Source organism: Pistacia vera, unplaced genomic scaffold (genome assembly GCF_008641045.1).
Source record: "Pistacia vera cultivar Batoury unplaced genomic scaffold, PisVer_v2 Contig93, whole genome shotgun sequence".
NCBI lineage: Eukaryota > Viridiplantae > Streptophyta > Magnoliopsida > Sapindales > Anacardiaceae > Pistacia > Pistacia vera.
The window spans coordinates 1,365,476-1,387,785 of record NW_022196812.1 but is presented as its reverse complement, the minus strand read 5'-3'; the positions used below and the strand labels follow the sequence as shown (position 1 = coordinate 1,387,785).

Here is a 22,310-nt window from a genome sequence, read left to right as displayed (position 1 = left end):
TTGAAGCAAGCACTGAGATACTAATTCCAGGAAGGATCAGCTTCCTTCACACATATTAGAAAAGCAAAATATGAACAAATTGGAATGCAGAAGAACAGTGGAAATATAAATATAATTTCATTCATAAAGGAATTTGTGAAATCAATCGTTTTAGCACTTTGTTGAATCCAGTTAGATATTGCTTCCTCATGGCAGAAACATATATAGTCGTTCTGTACAGACATTTATCATGTATTTACAAGAATAACCAATTGTGACTAAATGGTATAGTGTAAAACCAAGAATGAGGGAATGGTCAGCTTCTCCATCCAACCACACTGGTAGCAGCAGGCCCTGAACTTGAAACGGTCAGGCCGCGCTCATACATTCGCTGGATTTCTTCCCTGTACTCTGTTAAAGACTTGTCAGGTATGGCTGGAGAGAGCTCCACCACATCCCCCATCCTCAATTTACATGTGGGATCACCCACTGGCTCATGGTTCAGCCTTGGCCTCAATTCTTCCTTTAGAGGAAAACCATGTGGAGACCATCTTGAGGTTCCCCGTCCAGCTCTTTCCAGTAAATCCATTATCGTGGAGTTTGCAGGGAGCTCCTGGACTGACATCTGCAACATTCGAACACCAAACATGTTCAATCCATGCCACTAAAGTAATGGATTAAGATGACAAAAGAAATGTAATAGATGGTTAATCAGACCTTATCATTCTCAATCATGATGACAAAGACAGGTCCATCTTGGCTACATTGAGGCTTATAAGAATATGGGCAGTCGTCAGCATGGGTGGGGAACTTGCAGGGTGGCTTGATGGAATCAGCATAGCCAATGCAAGACCCATTTTTGCTCATTGCTTCACACTGCCAGGTGAGAACCCATCGTGCCCACTCAACCATCTGAAGCACAAAAGAAGCATACTTGCAGTCACCTTCCTTGTATATCCAATGAGCTGCAAATCCAAACTCAGCTTGTGAATGCATCTGCTTCGTTCGAATCTGAACTTCAAGGGGAGCCACGCCTTCACCCATCACTACTGTGTGAAGAGACTGATACCTGTAGTGTAAGCTCAGAGTTAGACAAACATGAATAATAAATTATATTATTATAATCATGAAAATACCAATACTAAAGAGGTACAACATACCCATTGAACTTGGGGTGTGCTATGTAATCCTTCAACTTTCCAGGCACTTCATCCCACAGCTGGTGCACGACATTCAATGCCTTGTAACAGTCTTCCACATTTTCGACAATCAAACGCAGCCCATGAATATCATGGATTTCATCCATGGTCAGCTTCTTTCTGCACAAGGTTATTAACTAATATCAGACTGCTTATGGGAGTTTTATTACAGCAACTACATGTCTTGACATACTGATTCTTGATATCATAAAGTTTCTTACAATCATCACTAACACAATTTTTTATCAGCAGTAAAATATATACAGAGGGGGAGAGAGAGAGAGAGAGAGAGAGAGCATACTTCAACATTTTGCAGTGAATGCTATACAAGCTTTTATGCCGTCCATATAAATCATGGTAAGAGATGGCTTCATCATTGAGAGCCCGCTCTAATTTATCGATTGCAGAAGTGATCACTGCCTCATCGAAAGATTCTACAACCTTAGAAGACAATTCTTTGTGCTGATCTGGTTTCAAATGTTTAAAGCATAGATTTTCTAGTTGCTCCTTCCAGCTGAAGATACCCAGACGATTAGCCAAGGGAACAAATATCTCCAATGTCTCCTTCGCAAATCTTTGTTGTTTGCACAAAGGCAAAGCATCAAGCGTCATCATGTTGTGCAATCGATCTGCTAGTTTAATAAGAACAGCCCTAGCATCTGCCATGGCAAGGAACATGGTGTGGAGTCGATCTGCTTCAACTGTTCTGCTCGCAGTGTTGTTCTCACGTGCAAGCTTACTCAACTGACTAAGCTTAGATACCTAATAAAAGGCATAAAAATCTCAATCAGATTCATTCACTGATCAAACATTTTACTGAAAGAAAAAGAACGCTCTTAGTCATACACTAAATATATGACAAGCCTGCATAAATATTTATCTTTAATTATTCATTTGAATCAATTTCTTCAATGCCTAATTGTTGTATCTGCAACATTTGTCCACATATCTTTAAACGCAACTGCTTTGAAAATCAAATGTGCTAATCATAAAAGATTGCTCACGTTAGTTTCTTGTGCTCAATACAAACAACTCAAGTTTATCAACCAATAAATGTCTGATCCACGTATAAATTCCATGCACGAAAAAAAAAAAATTCTCATAAACATTCTCAATAACAACGCTCTTTCTTACCCCTTCAACCAAATCAGCAACTCCAGCTCCAAATGTTCTAAGAACGTAGTCATAACTCAAAAAGGAATCATCAAGCGTATCATGTAAAAGCCCTGCAGCCACCACGGTAGAATTAGCACCAATCGTTGCCAACAACACTCCAGTTTCCACACAATGCAGCAAATATGGATCCCCACTCGCCCGCATCTACAACAAAAAAAATAAACAACACAACCCACATCAGAAATTATGAAAACAACAAAATTCATTCAAAATCAAAACCAATTCCCATCCTTTCTTCATTTACCTGCCCTCTATGTGCCTTCTCGGCCTCATAAAACGCCTTGACAACGAAATCATCACAAAAAATCTTGTGTCTAGCTTGTGCATCAGCAAGAAAATCCTTAGCATACGACTCTACAGTACCCTCCACGATACTATCCTCCATATTAAACGTTAATTCATGAACTGAAACTGAAGATGAACCCACATTTAAACCCCCACTATCATCAACCTCAAAGCTTGGAGGATTATAATTATTATAATCAACACAGGACCCCAAAGCGTTCCTCACAAATCCATTGAACAACCCACTACTCCCCTTCAATGAAACACTTATGGGACTACTTCTTGACCCGCTACACGAAACCGGGCCCTGAAAAACTGAGACCGGACTGGGTTCCCTCTTTATGGACCCGTAAGAATAGCCAAATGAGCTACTTAGCTCCTTCAAATCTTCCCCTCGATTGTAGGAAGCTGCCACGTCAGTACTTGAAGAAGAGAACAAGCAGGACAGCCCACCGATTATTTGTTTATGAGACGGCGCCGTAGAGCAGGGAGTTGAAGATGAAGATCTGGAGTTGAGGTCCAGGTCGTACGTTGTGTGGGCGTTGATCTGGTGAGCTGAGGAACACACACTGCTCGGTGGACTCGCGTAAAGAGCTATTGCCGGAACCGCCATGCCCGTCATTGATTAAATCTTGAGTTTTTGTTTATACAAAATCAAATTTTGAGAAATACCCAGTAAAATTGAGAGATCGAATTGAATTTTAGAATCAAAAAGACAGAAACTATGCAGATTTGTTTGACGTAATTTCTGTCATGACGTTTTTAATCACACACTTTGGAAATCAACCCAGATCGTGAAACTAAAATATCTTTATCAAAATCAAATTTTTGGGAACAACCCACTTAAATTAACACACCCAATCTGGTTCAGAACCCAAAAACTTGAGAGATTGACTGGAAACAAAAGCTCTGTTTGTTTGAGGTCGAATTTATAAATTTATATACACAGATTTGTAAACAAGAGAAGCCGAAATTTAAAAAAAAGAAAAAAAAAATTACAGCGTTGAAGCCAAAGAATTATGAAGAAAAAACCAGAAAGTCAAAGAGATGTTGAAATTTGCGTGTTAGAGAATTTCGTTTTTCCTTCTTTCCTGCTTTCTGTGATTTTTCTTGCGAATGTAATTTCTCTTTCCTCTGGTTCTTAAGTTCTTCTTTGGTTGGTGGCCGGGGAATACGATAGTAGAATTACCGTTTTGTCCTCGCTTTATACCGGATTTAACGGTATTTTCCGTATTTTCTATAGTGGGATATTTAATTATAAAATTCTTATTGATTAATTAATACTAATTTGAAATTTGAAATTTTAATACTCCAAAACATTATAAAAATAATTAAATTTTAAATTTTCAAAATATGTATCATTTAAAAAAAAATTCTAAATATCATTTTGATGGTAGAATTATATTGAACATACATGTTTTATTTCCCTTTAATCAAATTTTTTTTTATGAAAAAATTAAGAAATAAAAGACAAGAAAAAGAATAATTAAGAATAGTTAGTTTTGTGACCGGACAATAAAACTTTAGTCATCCGAGTGTATTACCTAAAGATGGGACCTATCACAATTATTATTTATTTAGGGTATTTAATAAACCCTGATAATGAATTAAAATGTACGACAAACTAATTCGAATACTCGATTAAAAAAAATTATCAGAAATCCATACGAGTCAATGAAATGTGTTAAATGATATATTAATTTTATTTATTTATTACTACATGATTTGATTAGTGCGACAACTTTATCCCAACATTGAAAATCTTGGTTAACTTATTATAACTTGTTTGATCTTATCCTCTTATTAAATTTTCCTTTTCTTTAATCATAATTTAATCCATTGTTGGAACGACCATGTCATTGGAACTCAATAATATAAAAAATAATTTTATTTATTTATTTATTTATTTATTTATTGCTTGTGATTCGAGGAACATTGTAGTGATGTAATCCCCTACTTTTAGTGCATGGCAAGTTGGGTAGGGTCATAAAAATAAGAGAGATTCCACTTAAATATTTTATCATAAAAATAAAATATCATGATTTTATATGGTGGTGGATTTGTCACATCCATAACCATTGATTGGTTCACTAAGCAATCCAATGGCTCTTATTGGTGCCATAAATTAGATCTCCTAAATACTTTATTCTAGATTTGGTGGGATATAAAGGAGTCTAAGGGATATCAAGTTAAGAATATTGAATTACCCCCAAATAAAAATAAAAAATAAAAAAAAGGTTAAGAATATTGACTTCTTAGTATATAAATTATAATTTCTCTAATTTTAAATTATAGGGTCCGTTTGGTTTGTTATTTTGGATATGATTTTAAAAATAATATTGGATAGTTGAATAGGGTGATTATTACGAGGTAAAATTTAAAATTAATTAAAAAAACCCCTAGGTTTGCTAATTTAACTAAACACCCCAATATATAAAATTTTTGTAAAATGACAAAAACACCCCCACCCACCCATAGTGCCAGATTCCGACCACCACCGTCGGAATCTGATTGGAATCTTCCGTTACGACGCAGACCGATTGGATCTGGTCGGAAGTGCATCGATCTGGCCTTTTCTAGCCAGATCTACCACGGATCTAGCAGGAAAAGGCCAGATCGACGAATTACAGGCCAATTCTGGTCATTTGTAGGTCGTTGCAATAGATTTCGGCTACCACCGACGGTGGTTGCCGGAATCTGGCAATTATGGGTGGGTGGGGATATTTTTGTTAATTTTTAAACTTTTTTTCTAAGGGTGTTTATGAAATTAATAAACTTAAGGGTTTTAAAAGTAATAAAAAAAATATTATAGCATTTCCTAAATAGTTAAACAAACAGTTATTTTGGGAATAGGGTATGAAATAATAAAACAAACGGACCTATAATTTCTCTAACTTCAAACAGGTATATTTCTATGAAAATTTAAGCAAAGTCTTGATTTGAGATAACATAGTAAAACCTCTTTATAGTCATAATGATGGAACTAACTAATTTTATTACTATGAGGAGGTTATAACTTAATGGAGGTGTAGTTACAAAATTTTTTTTTTTAATTTTTTATTTTATAGTTAACGTTTTAGTAATACAGTATTAGGATTTCAATTCAACCTTTCAATTGTCTATTTTTTAAACGAATAGAAGATTGTATCTTGGAACGAGCAAAAATCAATGTCATTGATGGAACTGTAAATGCAGTTGATGCATAGTCAATTAATATAAAGCCACAGATAATTGCAAATGGTTTTAAGCACAGCAAAATTAGGACCCCCCAATGTCGATGAATTAAAAGTTACGAATAAAGTGGATGAGAAGAATAAAAGAGTCATTGCAGAATTCAGTGATCAGATTTGACAATTTTACTACACTAATCAAATGGATATTAATGTTTTCCTCGATCATCCAAATAAGCAACAAATCATGTATGCTTTAACCAATGAAGAAATTATTGTTGTAATTAGACAAAAAGAGAAAGAAAATAATCCTAAAGATGATAGTATGAAATTACAAAGAGTTTCATGCCATTAAACTTTAAACATGCTTGAGAAGTTAAAAATATTTTGGTTTTAACAAGGAAGATGTCAATACTAACGAGTTATTACATACTTACCAGATAAAAGATGTAGTAACAATTATAAAGCATAAATCATTGTCTCAAACAACTTTAGATAAATATTTTATTTCATCTTAAACCTTAAATGTAACATAACAATTTTTTTTTCTTTTTGTAATATACAGATAATTATTACTATGTAAAGATAACTTTTCTTAAGGCAGGAATCATAAAAATTATAACTTATTACAATATAAAGTTTATTCCTATATAGAGTATTAATATAGAGAGGTTTTACTGTAATAGTAAAATGATTTATGGGAATTTTAAACTAAGATTTTATTTATATTTAGTCAATGACAATATTTAAATATTAATTATATAGATTTTTTTTTTAAATTTAATATTGACTAGGTTTTATATGAAAATAGAAAATCAACCCTAAAAAAAATCTTAAGTGAGATAAACGCATTTGATCAGATATGTCAATTTGAGCTCATCACAACCTCATACCACCGACAACATGACATCACTCATTATGATTGTTGATCGCAATAATCACGAATGGCGTCACATCGCCGGTCGTACATGATTGAGATCTACCCTAATTGGCATATCGTTCATTGCTTATTCTCCATGCATTGATCATGTTGTTCAAACATGCCAAAAAGTCGTCGGACTATAACTTTAACGAGTATTAATCAGTTTGAAGATTTTTGGAATTTTAAAAAATTTTAAAAATTATAAAAATTTAACATTATGAAATATTTTCAAATTTGTAAAATTTTGAAATAAATTATCTAATTATCTAAAGAATTGATTTTGATTTTAATTAAATATTACTGTTTAATTCTTTAATTAATTTTAATTGAGCAATGTATTAAGTTTTTTTTTTCTCATAATAACTTAAAATTAAAAAAAAAAATTCATAGAGGGGTAATATGGACAACACAAGTAAAAGTCAGTGATAATTCCATGTCACCATCCTTTTGAACCTCTAGAACATGTAAGTCCACGATAAGAACACACTCCATTTCTTTGATTCTTTATTTGTTTTTTTCTCTCTGATTCAGTGTTTCGTGAACGCCGTTGAGCAGCACGTGGCAAAGAACAGCGCCATTTGGTCAGCCGTTGCGTCCTCCACGTGCCCCTGCAATGACGGACAGTAGGTGCGGGTTTTTGTTTGGCTACAATCACTGTCCCGTACTGTCAAACTTCACGCACGTGCTGCTTTTGTGTTTGTGCCGACTTGGCGGTCTGGTCTGTCAGCAGACTCAGCACAGTCTCCGCAAATTTGTGCGGTGTCGTTTTGGTGTTAAGTCCACACTAATTGCCCAATTGGTACAAGAACTTCAAAGTTCAAACTATGAAATAAATGGAAGGAGACTATTCTATTACATCACCCAACCAATAACAACTATCACATGAGAATTAGTACAAATTAATCATAATATTAAGTAGAATCATATTGAGCGGGCGTCTGGTTGAGAGTTATCTGGTATTATTAGGGTTAAGTCATCTTATGTTACTTGATTATCATGTTTGGTTGTCAAATAATATAAGATACTGGTGATCTTCAAATACCAATAGTGGTTACTATTGGTAATATTGGAAGAAATCTTATTACCTTTATTTTCTTAGATATTCTAAGATTACTAAGGTTATCTTTTTTTGTTACAATTATATCCCTTATTAATAAAATTTTAGGACAATAATGCCCTTATTTTTAAATTTATTTATATGAATATAGCTTTCACTATTTCATCCTAATTAATTAACTTTTTGGACAAAATTATCCTTGAATTCAAAACAAATTGCAGCTCAACCACGCCACCACCCCTACCCACCTGCCATCGCTTGTCGCAGGCAACCACCATCGCGCCCGTCAGAACGGCGCATGGAAGGCCAAAAAGGCCGGCGTACGCCGATATGGCCATTTCCAACCAGATCTCTGGCCGAAAATGGCCATACGGCGCATAGAGGCCATTTCCTATCTTCTGTGTGCCGTTAGATTGTCGGTTATCAGTGACCTGCAGTGGTTGCCAACAGCCGACAGTGGCTGGGTTGGTGGGAGTGCTTTGTTGATTTTTTAAACTTTTATTATGAGATTGTTTTTGCTAAGTTTTTAAATGCAGGAGGGTTATAATAATCCAAATAATAATCAATATTAAAAAATAATATAATAATAATATTTAATTAGAGAACAATTCAGTAATTTAAATAACATATCCACCAATTTATTCTTCACAACCAAACATATTAAAATAACATACTCACCAATTAACCAAACACATTTTCCTAAAGATTTCTAATAATCTTCAAAGTAATCTAACTTTTCAATTTATTATGTTTGAGTTTCTATAACTAAATAGACGCGTTTTTGGTGAAAAAAAAAAGAAAAAACATTTTTGCCTGAACACAAATACACTCAAATATTGATTGTCACATCCAAAGACCCAACCAAATATTGTAAGTCCCAACCAAATATCTAAATTGTTCTGTCATAGAATTTTGAGATTAAATGATGATAGTAATATTATAAATAATACTGTACGTATTAACGGATTTTACTAACCAATGTATTAACCTTTGTTAAAATCACACATAATACACATACTATGTACATGGTACACGTACTATGCTTTAAGTTAGTACACCAATTTGTAGAATCCATAAATATCCAAAGCATTACCCAATATTATTGGGGTGTTGGGCATTTGGTTTGTATTATGCATGTGAAGAGAAAGCTTGGAAAGAATGTGCAAAAAAGGCTTGAACATGTGATTGGGCAGTGAAGGCAACTTAATCACAATCACAAACTGTCTGATGAAACGTGCAAACCAACACCATTGCATGAGTTAGCGCGTGTTGAATGTGTTACTTTGCTTAGACGCTTGTGGAACTACCATTTTGTCCGTACTCAAATTACTTGCTTGAGTGTGGCTTCTAGTTATCACTAATTTAAGAAATATACGTTTCTAAAATATCCAACATTCCTAATACTAATTCAGATTTGCTTAATTGCATGATTCTTTGGGGGTTTGATTAACTAACAAAAGTTCTCTTATTGTTAAATTTTAGATGTTAAAATAAACTATAGGACATAAAAACATTTAGGTAAATATATATCAATTCATAATGATAAACGGGTTTGATTAAGACTCATTCCCAAAAATTACCTCAAGAGATGAGAGAACTAAATACAACTCCTAACCATTGTTTTAAAACCGGATCTAAGGACAAACCGTTTTGCTGTCCGGGTCACGGGTCAACCGGTCCAACCGGTTGGAGCGATGATGTCAGCAATATTTTATTTTTAAAAAATTACTATTAACCCCTTAAATTTCAATATATTACAAAAATTTCCCTTAAAAAGTTCAAATTGGTCCCTAAAATTTTTATCTATTCCAAAAATGCCACAATAAAATTACCAATTAATCCCTAAACTTTTGATATATCTCTAAAATACCCCTATAAAATTACAAAGTAATCATCATAATTTTAAAATATTTCAAAAGCCCCCCTGAGACCTAAACCGGACCAGAGAAGCTGCCGGTTCCCGGTCCAACCGATTCGACTGGCCGGTCCGGTTCGATTTTTAAAACAGTACTCCTAACACCCTTCTTCACGCAAACAAACGTAATTTTAATACCATGATAAACGAGTTTGGATAGAACTCACTTTCAAAAGTTAGTTTAAGGGAGAAGGGAGTCCAATCATATATATATATACACCATAATGGTCTACCAAGTTGACAATGGGAGATAAATACAACTACTAATATATAAAATATAAATTCTAATGAGAGTTTTTATTATTTTATCATGTCTTATGGTCAATTGTGGAACATTTGTGAGGGGCATTGATACTTTTGGGCTTGATACCCATTAAGCTTGGGCTTATGAGATATCAATTATTTTATTTATTTTTCTTAAGTTTAAATCATTTTCACAAGAAAAATTAATTAAGACTCGAATAAACCAATAAAATTCTTATAACAATTGTATGTGTAATGACATCGTATATCTATTACGACATTCATGTATCTTATGATTGGTTGATTCTACATATGATTGTTATAGGAAAGATTCTCTGTAATTCAAAACATGATTTTATAATATATTAAAAAAACTTTTTTAAAAGTAAATTCAAGAGGTTCAAATCTTTTTCAGAACCTCTGTTTAAATTAAACTTTGAAACAAACCACTCTTGGAAGTTCATTATTCACATATTGGGCTTGGGCTTGGGCTTGGGTTTGGGTTTGGGTTTTGACTTGGGCTTGGGCTTAATAGACTAAACAAATAATCCAAATCCCAATAATACCCTCATTAAATTTTTAAACTCAACCACAATTAGTGGAAGCATAATTATTAAAAAATCCTTCCACAATTCTCAACATTCTTGTTCTCTCCTTGATTCACCTAGAAACCATGGACCCACCGAATCACAAAAGTATTTCACGGTTAAGATTCTGCCACGTTACCGCATCTATTTATCTGTTGTAAAATCAAAAGGATCAAATCACAACAAAGCCCTGTTTACATTCAAATTGGAAGGGTATAATAGTAATTAAACAGCCAATATAAAATCTTCGCTTCAAACTCTTCTTCCTCATTGCTTTCACATATATTTTTTTCGTCCTTCTGTGATAAGAAAATCTTAAAAAGCTATAAAATTAAAATCCAATCCAAACACGCCCTAGGGTTTCTTTATAGAACACAAAACCCTAAGCACAGAAACAAACGTAATACACATTATAAAAGATCTCTCAATTTCATCTGATCACAAATTTAAGGTAAGCTTTCAAAAACCCTTTTCTTTGTTGTACCGAAACACCCTAAAAACCCAGAAAAACCCGGATGAGATTTGAGAAAATCAAGGGACAAATCTGAACTTTATTGGGATTTGAAGAGAAAGTGAAGAAAAAGTTTGTGGGTGTTTTGTTTTAAGGGTTTTGAGCGGTTGAACCAATGGATGATCTTGAAAAGGCGATACGTTTTAGCTTTGATCAATCGGGTGCTGTTGATTCAGCGCTGAAATCACAAGCAGTGAGTTTTTGTCAGCAGATTAAAGGGGCGCCATTGATATGTACTATTTGCATTGAAAAGCTTTACTTTTGCAAGCTTGTGGAGGTTCAGTTTTGGTGTTTACAGACTTTATATGAGGTTATTAAGGTTAAATATGCATTGATGAGTGTAGAGGAGAAGAATTTTATTCGGAAATCCGTGTTTTCGATGGCTTGTTATGAGTTCTTTGATGATAACAAGAGTGCTGTTCGGGTTTTAGAGAGTCCTCCATATATAAGGAACAAGCTTGCTCAAGTGTTGGTTACTTTGATTTATTTTGAGTACCCTTTAATTTGGTCCTCAGTGTTTGTTGATTTTTTGCCTCATTTAAGTAAAGGTTCTGTTGTGATTGATATGTTTTGCCGGGTTTTGAATTCGTTGGATGATGAACTGATTAGTTTAGATTATCTGCGAACTTCTGAGGAAATAGCTGTGGCTGGAAGAGTAAAGGATGCAATGAGGCAGCAATGTGTGGAGCAGATTGTTAGAGCATGGTATGAAATTGTGACAATGTATAGGAATTCGGATTTTGAACTTTGTACTAGCGTTTTGGATTGCATGAGGAGGTACATATCTTGGATTGATATTAATTTGATAGTGAATGATGCATTTATTCCATTATTGTTTGAGTTGATTTTGGGGGACGGGTTGTCGGAACGGTTCCGTGGTGCAGCTGTGCGGTGTGTTCTGGCTGTGGTTTCTAAAAGGATGGATCCACAATCAAAACTATGCCTTTTGCAAAGACTCCAAATAAGTCGGGTTTTTGGTTTGGTCTCTGGGGATGTTGAATCTGAGTTGGTTTCAGAGGTAGCTGCATTGCTTACTGGATACGCAGTGGAGGCTCTAGAGTGCGTTAAACGGTTGAATTCAGAAGATGTTACTGGGGTTTCAATGAAGCTGTTGAATGAAGTTTTGCCTTCAGTATTTTATGTCATGCAGAATTGTGAGATAGACACCACATTCAGTATTGTCCAGTTTCTTTCAGGTTATGTTGCCACTATGAGGAGCCTTTCGCCGTTGAGAGAGGAACAACTGTTGCATGTGGGTCAGATATTGGAAGTAATTCGTACACAGATTTGTTATGAGCCTGTGTACCGAGATCATCTTGATGTATTGGATAAAATTGGGATAGAAGAGGAAGCCAGAATGGTGGAGTTTAGAAAGGATTTACTTGTTTTGCTGCGCAGTGTCGGTCGTGTAGCACCTGATGTGACTCAGTTATTTATTAGAACTGCATTAGTTAGTTCTGTTGTATCCTCCCCCGACAGAAATGTTGAAGAGATGGAAGCTGCACTTTCCCTTTTATATGCACTTGGGGAGTCTATGAGTGATGAGGCAATGAGATCCGGAAGTGGATTCTTGAGTGAGTTGATGCCCATGCTTTTACAGACAAGGCTTCCTTGCCATTCTAATAGGTTAGTTGCACTTGTGTATTTGGAGACTGTTACAAGATATATGAAGTTTGTTCAGGAGAACATCCAGTATATTCCTATGGTTCTGGGTGCCTTTCTTGACGACAGGGGTATACACCATCCGAACATCCATGTTAGTCGTAGGGCAAGTTATTTGTTCATGAGGGTTGTGAAACTTTTGAAAGCATAGCTTGTACCTTATATAGAGAAAATTTTGCAGGTATCATCTACTTGTCTTCTACCTTTAAGTATTTTCATCATATATACTTTTTGTTTTTTTTCTGTATATACGTATCATATAGAATACCTTGCTTCTTTCTATGTATCCTGATTCTTATTAATCTATTGTCAGAGCTTGCAAGATACAGTTGCTCGTTTTACGAGTATGAATTATTCATCGAAAGAACTTTCGGGATCCGAAGATGGCAGTCACATATTTGAGGTATTTGGTCCTGTCTCTTTTATGTATATAATATGCATGTATTAACACTACATATTAAAAAGATGGCTTGAAGTGGTAGAAGTTATTCTTCAGAGAGGTTTAGGGTGCTCTTTTTGGTTCTAACTTTTGTTCAAACTTCACAGGCAATTGGTTTATTGATTGGGATGGAAGATGTACTGCTGGAAAAGCAATCAGATTATCTCTCTTCATTGCTCACTCCCCTTTGTCAACAGGTTATGGTTATTAAATCTCTATTTGTTTAGGAATCCTTTATATGTTTGCTTTTGTAATTCATGTGCTTAAACTTATTACAATCTTGTGTTTATGTACATTTCTCAAGTTCCTCCTCAAAGTTCTTCATGTGCTTGACACTGTAACCAATCTTATTTGACATGCATTTCCTGAGGCATTATGTTTCATATGCCTAGTGTTTTAGGCAATTCCATAGTATATGTTTTCTGAAGTTGTCTTGTTAGTATCCAGGTTCAAGCATTGCTTCAGAATGCAAAAGCTTTAAATCCTGAAGAGTCCCCTGTAAAAATTGCGAATGCCCAGCAAATAATCATGGCTATTAATTCTCTTAGCAAGGTTCTTTTTCTCCACTTTTTTGCTTTCATTTTTTATTTTCTGTATATGGTTTTGTTGCTAGTTGGATTTTTATTTATATATATGCAATTTTCCCTCACAAATTCATTTGTAATTCAGGGCTTCAGTGAGCGTCTTGTAACCAGTAGTCGCCCTGCAATTGGTCTCATGTTCAAGCAGGTTGGTAATTGAATTTGGATTTCTGTATTTTTCTTGTAAGCATGATGTCATTTAATTTTTTGAGTTTTATGTCAATTTTATGGATTTAAACTTAAGGAGTGTATGAAACTTCACAGTTGATATTACTTCACAGTTGATATTACAAGTTATAAATGATCAGACATGGCTTTTTTTTTTTTTAATCCTTTTTTTATTTATTTTAGGTATTTACTTATCTAATAAGTGATAACATATGAATTCAGCAGACTTGATATTGAAAATGGTCTCTTTTTCTTCCCTTTCATACTAATGGGTTTGCTTTCTTTATGATCCAGACATTAGATGTCCTTGTTCAAATTCTCGTGGTATTTCCAAGGGTAGAGGCTCTGCGGAGCAAGGTAAGAGTTATTTATGGAATAATGTGAGCAATATTTTCTTGTTTTCTTGACTGTACATAGTGCCTAAATCTTACATTTTGGTATTCACAGGTCACCTCATTCATACATAGGATGGTGGACACTCTGGGATCATCTGTATTTCCTTATCTTCCTAAGGCATTGGGACAATTGCTTGCAGAAAGTGAGGTATTGTGGAAACCGGTTTAGTATAATACTTTTTCTTTTCTTGGGGGTTTGAGGGTGGGTTTAAATTCTATACCCAAGGAACCAGTTGTTCACATGCTACAGTGCAGTCATTGATCATTTATAACTATGCTCTTTTTTATTATAACTTGTGTTTACATTCTCATGTGTATGGCGAGCAAATGATCTCATCTGGATACATCTTTTTGGGTATTTAAATTAATTGAAGTTTAGAATCTGAGAAGCCTATGCGAATTATAATACATCTAATTCTGTTACTATGGTGGCTGATCTGGTTGGCATACCCTGTCACTGTTTCTGTGCGAAATCTGTTGCCAGTTGTCAATAGTGTTGGAATATGATGCACCTACTGAAAGAGCCATTTTCTTGCTGTGTATAGGCTGATTGCGTGTCAAAAACATGATCATCTTTTGTGTATACCTTTTAGAACCGTAGTGACATTAGGTCTCCTGCTCATTACTAGAAATGAAGTGGTTTTTGGCCTTGTGAACATCTAGTTGTTAAATATATGTGCTCTTCTGTTGTTTTTTTACCCATGTGATGTTACTGTCTGACTTTGGATTTTTCGTGTTGCAGCCAAAGGAAATGGTTGGCTTCCTTGTATTACTTAATCAACTGATATGTAAATTCAACACCTCAGTGCGTGACATATTGGATGAAATATTTCCTGCTATTGCTGGAAGGATATTTAATGTTATACCAAGGGATGGGTTTCCTTCAGGACCTGGAACCAATACAGAGGTACAACCTCTAGTGTAGTGACACTTCCCTAAATTTCTTAGAAAACATGTGAATGGTTCAACAGCCTTGATGCGATGCATGCTTTTATATTCCAGTCAAATGTTATGAGTATATATTCACAGTTTGATTGCATGGCTGATTGACCTAGTTCAAAACTCTATGCTGAGTAGCTCAAATATTTGAATTCTTAGCCACATGTGGCTTTCATTGCATTAGCTTAAAATTAGATTCCAATGCGCGTGTATTTTGCATACTGGAGTCTTAAATAGTGCTTCAGACTCCTACTGTGAAGATGGTATGTTGAGCAATTTTTTGCTTATTGCGACTTTTTTTTTTCCTTGTAGGAAATTCGTGAATTGCAAGAGCTTCAGAGGACATTGTATACATTTCTTCATGTGATAGCCACACATGATCTGTCTTCAGTGTTCCTTTCCCCCAAAAGTAGGAGCTACTTGGATCCAATAATGCAATTGTTATTGTCTACATCTTGTAATCATAAGGATTATCTTGTGAGAAAGGTATGTGTAATACATCCAAGTTATCATTTCTTCACTGCATATAGATTTTCTTCATTTTTATTTTGGAAGGATTGTGATTTCTAAAATACTAGAATACTATAGAGTGAACCTAAAAGTTTTATTTTCTGTATAGGCATGTGTGCAGATATTTATTAGATTAATCAAAGATTGGTGTGTCAGGCCTTATGGGGAAGAAAAGGTTTGCTCTCCATTAAATTTTTTTATCGTTATCATATTGAGCATACTTTTCTGAATCTAATGGGGCTAATATTTGATGGAGCTTAGGTGCCTGGTTTCCAAAGTTTTATAATTGAAATCTTTGCAAGGGATTGTTGTTTGTACAGCGTGCTTGACAAATCCTTTGAGTTTGGAGATGCAAATACAGTAAGAAACTCTTCACTTTTATGTGCTTTGTTTTTTATTTTTAAATATTTGTGTGCTAATAGGTTTTATAATTTCTTGATTGATGGTCTTCGACTAATTGATATCTTTTTATATGCTTCTTGTAATCTTTACTGAGCATATTCTCTGGAAATCCTATTTATTTACAAATATTATTTTGGCTGTTTTCCAGCTTGTTTTATTTGGAGAAATTGTGACTGCTCAGAAGGTCATGTATGAAAAGTTTGGCAATGATTTTCTTATCCATCTTGTATCAAAAGACTTTCCTTCCGCATGTTGCCCTCACGATTTGGCTGAGCAATACTGTCAAAAGTTGCAGGTAATGAAATAATGTGTTTTTTTCCTAGAGTGCATTTTGTTAGTATGCATGTGCATATGAAAATGAAGCCTTTGCTATGGATTTATATATTTATCCATCTTATCGTTGAAAGCTAGTCTGGGCAGGACCTCTAGTTAAAAGAAAATTTCCTTCGTTATTTTAAAGTTGTGGCCTCCGTTTCGTATGATTTGGACTGCCATTCAGTAATCCAGAGTTTAATCCTAGTAAATTTTCTGGCCCATGTTTGCACACGATCTGTACTGTTGAAATAATCCATTTATACTTTGCTCAAGCTGGGATGTTGGCCAAACTGGAGCGAGAAATTATATAATAACAAACCTTTTGGCCTTAAATTTGGAGCTTATTTGCTTAAATTTGCCTTGGAAGCTGATTGAGCTTTGGTCAGTAATTCCTGTAGTTTACACCCCCTACCCGTTGACCATTGTAAATTCATTGAAATGGGAAGTGTTGCATCTAATAGCAGTACAGTAGTTAAATTTGGTGTTTGACATTTTAATTAGTCGATGCATATCATACAGGAAAGCATTCTCTAATTTATGATATGCTATCAATATTTGCAGGGTAGTGATATTAAGGCATTAAAATCGTCCTATCAATCACTGATTGAAAAACTAAGACTCCAACAAAACGGGAGCCTTGTTTTCAGATAGCAGCACAAAAGAAAATTCTATTTCTGTTATGGATCGCCGCAATCCATTTTTTGTTCATCAAAGGTGCGAATGTCTCGGCATCAGATTCTTTCTCCATTCAAATCAATAAATTCTTTCTGTTAAACTTATACTGGCATATTCTGCAGGATTTCTTTTTGTAAATAGCAATTTATGTCCATTGTCCATTCAATGAAACTGAGGTACATAGGACATTTCGTTTTCGCCTAATCTTACTAAAACCTCTTATCGCACCTTTTTAACCGCTTCATACAGAGTGACTAATTTTTTTTTTCTTCGGCATTGTTTTTGTAGTTGTAGATTTCCGGGAAAAAGGCGTTTTTGCTCATGAAGAAGTTGAAGAGTTTGTTATAATATTACCTTCTCAAAGTTCTAATATTATTCGTCTAATGTGTGTATTTGACAGTCTTTTTGTTTTAATTCTTTATCCCCTGGTAAAACGGCCATGTTTTTCCTGGCTATGTTTCTGTATACTATTTTGTTTGGGATGAAATGTAAAATTTTTACTGTAGTACTCAATAAAGTCAATATATTTATCTTTAGGAATTCACCATAGCAAATATTAGAGTAGACAGTAATAATTTGTTTACAAACTTATTACTATATGAACTCTTTTGTATAAATCGTTAAATTGGCGTGTTTCAAGATGATTGAATTACTTTAAATTAAAAAAAAATTAAACAAACGGGGTTATCAATATCCCTTACTATAAAAATACATTTTTTGTTTCGACAAACTGATCGATAATTAAAATTACTAGAAATGATATTATAATTTTTATACATTCATACTTTATATTTTTGTTTTAATTTTTACCATTTAACCTTACATAAATCCTAAACCTCAATTTTCATAATTATTGAGTCCTTTTGTTATATTTCAAATTTTTGTTTGTTTGATAAAATATAATAGAGTAAACACCATTTTCCCACCCAAGGTTTGGCGAATCTCATGTTCCCACCCCTGGTTTCATAAATTGTAAATTCCCACTGTTATTTTTCTCTTAAAATAATTAAAATAACCCCACATTTCAAATTTTTCTCAAATAACCCCCAGAGGAGATCCCGACCAAGCCAAAAATCTGGTCTGATTCTGATACCATTGAACCTCCCTGACACCACTATCAGCATCCCTTTATCCTCCTCACCAAAACCCCTAACTTTTTCATCCGATTGCACATCGGCAAGGTGTCGGAATTTGGCTAGAAAGGGGCAACAAAACGTGAAAACCTAAGGGAGAGGTAGCGATGATCGACGGGCAATTGTAGTCGGTGATGTTGGGGGTTTTGGTGGGGGAAGTCGACGATGCTATTGGTGGTTTTAGGGGTGGTTTTCGGTGCTAAGACCTGCTAGAATTTGGATGAAACACCGATTGACACTAAAAGCGACGGCCGGCGATTGGGGAGTTCAATTAGGCGGGGAGTTAGGGGTTTTGATGTGGGGGTTGAGGGGATTGTAATGGTGGTGTTGGGAGGGGTCGATTGTGCCAGAATAGCCTGAAATCGCTGGTGGAGTGAATTTGAGAAATGAAGGGTTATTTTAAAATTTTTCGGTGGGGTGAATTTGAGAAGTGAAGGGTCGTTTTAAAATTTTAATATTTGAAATGACTATTTTACCCTTTTAATTGTTGGATTAAACTGTTTTCTGTTAATTTAAGGGTGAGAATCTACAATTTATGAAACTAGGGGTGGGAACTTGAAGATTTGCCAAACCTTGGGTGGGAAAATGTCGTTTACTTAATATAATATTAAAACTAAGGAAAAAGTAATCACAAAACGGGATGAATGATGAATCTGAACTTGAAGAAGAAACAGTAAGTTTCAAATTTTAAATTAGGAAAATGAGGGAGAAAGGGTGTAAACAAAAAACATAATTAAGTTTGAGATTGAGAAAAATGGTATAAAACAAAAAAAACCCTAATTAAGTTTAGAATTAGTATAGGTACGGGCCCGGGTAGGACCGGGGATCCCTGTCTCCAGGCCCTCTTGCCAAGGGGATTCAAAGCCCAATCCGTCCTTGGGATGGGGAATCCCCAAGCTTGGCCCGCAGGGATGTGGTTTATCCCATCCTCGGCCCGAATTCCATTTTACAATTCTAATCAATGTGGTTTGCTTGAAATCATTAAAAGTTGCAGACACAAAGTCCTTCCTTTTCTTAAAGCCATCCCCCCTTCAACCACGCCCGACCCCATCTCTTAACTCTTACTATAATTAATTAATGAATTGGTACCACATACAATTATATTTCTACTTCTCCATTTCAACTTCAAGTATTGTTTTTTCTTTTCATAAATATATAAGATTATCTCCTCCAACCTCTAACAATTAATATTCTAATTTGACTTCTTTCTGATTCTGTCACCTACAAAATCCAGAAAGAAAAATCTAAAAAACATGGACACAAAAATCCACCACCACCACAACACTTGTCTATGTACAATAATAATACCCTTTCTTGATAGTTTCATCAGTATAAAAACCAGAATATGTGGTGGGACACCAGAAAATGACTCATTATAAACTTTGGTATTTTATTTGTATTAATCTATATTTTCTCTTTCCACCTTCTTAGATTCATTTTATTTGATAATCCAAGAACTTTTCATCCTTTCTGGAAGCATATTTATATATAGATTAAACTAATTTTGTTTGATAATCCAAAGAATTTTTCAGTCGTGTTGATTCTAAGTTTTAATTTACTGAACCTGAATTACCAAAGTCAAGAATGTCAGCCTCTTATCATCTTTCTCTTTCAATAGTCCTACTTAATTGGATTAATTAATGTACTTCTAACTTTCTTGCAAGCTGATGCAGTCGATATACTTAATTTAGCTGATGCCATTGATGATGCTTATCAAAAGAGTTTGTGCCTTTTTTTTATCCAATAGTTTAGCCAAATATATTATCAAAAGCAATTCAGACAATGGAGAGTTCAAATTCTTGGTTTCACACATTTATGACTTTTGTTTGTTGCGAAGAATAACACATTTAAGACAATGGAGTACAAAACTTGTATTGTTACATCAAGTCCATGGACTTCTGCACAAGGTACACAATGTCAAATTCCTAACTCGGTAATCAATTATTCGTTTCAGGCTGACATGAACTATATAAATCATTGAACTTGTCAAAGAAATCCAGCGCATATTTTGTAAACACTCTTATGGCTCTCTTTATGAAGAAGATGAGGGGCAAAATTGTTTCTCTAGATTGTTTCAAGGCCAAGAAGCCATGTTCTCCTGTTTCTACAGTTAACATTCCCAAGCAGATTTCTCCTCAGATTCAGAGGCTATCGCTCTCTGAAGTTAGCTGATGCAGTGAATAGCGTGATAAAACAAGACTAGCACTCGACTACGCCTTTAGAACTGATAACACAAGTCTCAAACCAGAAACTTAAAACTTAAAATCAAAATTCAAATCCAAATAGTTTATTAAATGCTCTCCAAAATGAAAAATAAGTCTATATAGGGTGACAACCAACCCTAATAAGGCTCATAATAACAACAGGAAACAAAAACTAAATCAATTAAAACAAGAAAATCCGAAATAAAATAGGAAAAAACGCATAAATATCTAAAACAGCTCCAAAACATGCCAAAACGGTGGATTTTGACCTCGATAATGACCTCCAATAGGCTAAAGCTTTCCAACGGTATCTTACAGGCCTCTTAACTCTTCCCCGATAAAAAATTATGGCCGTTTGAATGGGACATGCTCATTTAGGCCCTTTGGGCCTTACACATGGACTTCTGATGTTCAGCCCCTCCATGAATTCGTTCTACATCATTAGCAACCCCAGCTTTCCATTTTCACCACAAGATCTATCAAACTCTCTTCTTGTATCAAATCTGCATATCTTTTCACTCAAGGAGCGGGCATTAATGACGAGTAATTTAAAATCGTCAAACATCTTATTAGACAAGGCAATTTATTCAAATCTTAAGCATCAAATTGCATGATAGATTTTTAATCAATTTTTTCTACTTCTCTTTCCAGGATTATATCGCGAAGCGCTCTGATTTCGGGTTGGCAAAAGATGGTCCTGAAGGAGATGACACATACATTTTAACCCGTATCATGGGCACATATGGCTATGCAGCTCCTGAATACATAATGATTGGTAAGCAAGTAGTAATATACTCCACAATTAATCCTCTCAAAAATATATACCAAAATTTTACTGACAATAATGGGATTTTGCAGGTCAATTGACAACTATGTGTGATGTGTATAGCTTTGGAGTAGTGCTTTTGGAGCTGCTAACTGGCAGGCGATCTACTAACAAGTACCGTCCTAGAAGAGAATAGTGTCTGATAAACCGGGCATGGCCATTTCTAGAGAGAACTGTTAACTAATTCTTAGGGCCCATTGAACACCCTATCAGTTCAATGTTTCAAGGTAAGCCACAAATGTAATGACGATCTTAAAGTGGTTCGAATCTATAAAGTCAATAAAGGGAGCAAACAAATGTGTTTTACTTGAATCTAGAAATAGAAAGATTTCATATTCTTACTAAAAGTATGAGATTGTCCATCACTGAACGCACGGAGATAAAACAAATGTGTTTTATGCAATGTATAAATAAAATTTTTTGGGGTGCAATACCTGTCGATACTCAACTTTTGGATTATGATTTAGGGATCGATAAGAAGAGTGAACATTGCCCCTTAATAATATCCCAAATGAGAAAAGCGTCATCACTGATTTATTGTAAATGCCCAGTGGAGAAATCAAACTTTCCACATTTTTTTCTTAACTAAGATGTTCGGGCCAGTTTATATATACCTCGACTAGTCCTCCAGACCAATGCACCAATCCACCGTTATAGGGCCTCTATTTAAATTGCGAATGCTCATATGGGGAATCAAACTTAAGATTGTGCATCTATCCACACTATCCCCAATTCGCCCTAACTATCTGGGGTACCCACGGATGGGTCAAAGTTTCAACCTTAAAATGCTTTTATTTCACTGAAAAAAAGAAAAAAAAAGAGAAAAAAAGGAAAAATTAAGTATGAACTAGACCTTCAAAAAGATTGAGATTGGAAGTATATATAATTATATATCAAACAACAACAAACTTCTGAGCCAAAGTGTTCCGATTTTCTTGCTATCGTGTTGACTTTGGTTGGCCTGGCCATGGCCACCCTTCTGGAAACACTTTCTGGAAACTATAAAAATAAACAGGT

General features: G+C 34.7%; 2 protein-coding genes across 2 annotated transcripts; one reads left to right on the top strand and one right to left on the bottom strand.

Moving 5' to 3' along the window:
• Positions 1-98: 98 nt before the first annotated feature.
• On the bottom strand, positions 99-3,761 carry LOC116120239 (probable GTP diphosphokinase RSH2, chloroplastic). The gene is made up of 6 exons (XM_031406183.1): positions 2,599-3,761; positions 2,313-2,498; positions 1,480-1,940; positions 1,140-1,298; positions 697-1,048; positions 99-604 (listed from the first exon to the last, which is right to left on the bottom strand). Exons 1-6 carry the CDS (start codon positions 3,259-3,261, stop codon positions 296-298), a joined length of 2,130 nt encoding a protein of 709 aa, XP_031262043.1. The 5' UTR covers positions 3,262-3,761; the 3' UTR covers positions 99-295.
• A 7,062-nt stretch (positions 3,762-10,823) lies between these two features.
• Positions 10,824-17,647, top strand: LOC116120302 (exportin-T). Its single transcript, XM_031406263.1, is given in 15 exon segments — positions 10,824-12,887; positions 13,020-13,109; positions 13,253-13,342; positions 13,593-13,697; positions 13,815-13,874; positions 14,189-14,251; positions 14,342-14,437; positions 15,032-15,196; positions 15,541-15,714; positions 15,848-15,913; positions 16,000-16,098; positions 16,289-16,435; positions 17,017-17,169; positions 17,253-17,306; positions 17,419-17,647. Coding segments are annotated over 13 exon segments (2,973 nt in total). The 5' UTR covers positions 10,824-11,159; the 3' UTR covers positions 17,107-17,169; positions 17,253-17,306; positions 17,419-17,647.
• The last annotated feature ends 4,663 nt before the right edge of the window (positions 17,648-22,310 follow it).

What these genes read in the sequence shown, in the direction of transcription:
- LOC116120239 (XM_031406183.1), bottom strand. Translation starts at nt 3,261, where the DNA reads ATGACGGGCATGGCGGTTCCGGCAATAGCTCTTTACGCGAGTCCACCG. An exon ending in AGAAGGCACATAGAGGGCAG is followed by an intron (nt 2,499 to 2,598) that starts GTAAATGAAGAA and finishes TTTTTGTTGTAG; the next exon opens with ATGCGGGCGAGTGGGGATCC. An exon ending in TTGCTGATTTGGTTGAAGGG is followed by an intron (nt 1,941 to 2,312) that starts GTAAGAAAGAGC and finishes GCCTTTTATTAG; the next exon opens with GTATCTAAGCTTAGTCAGTT.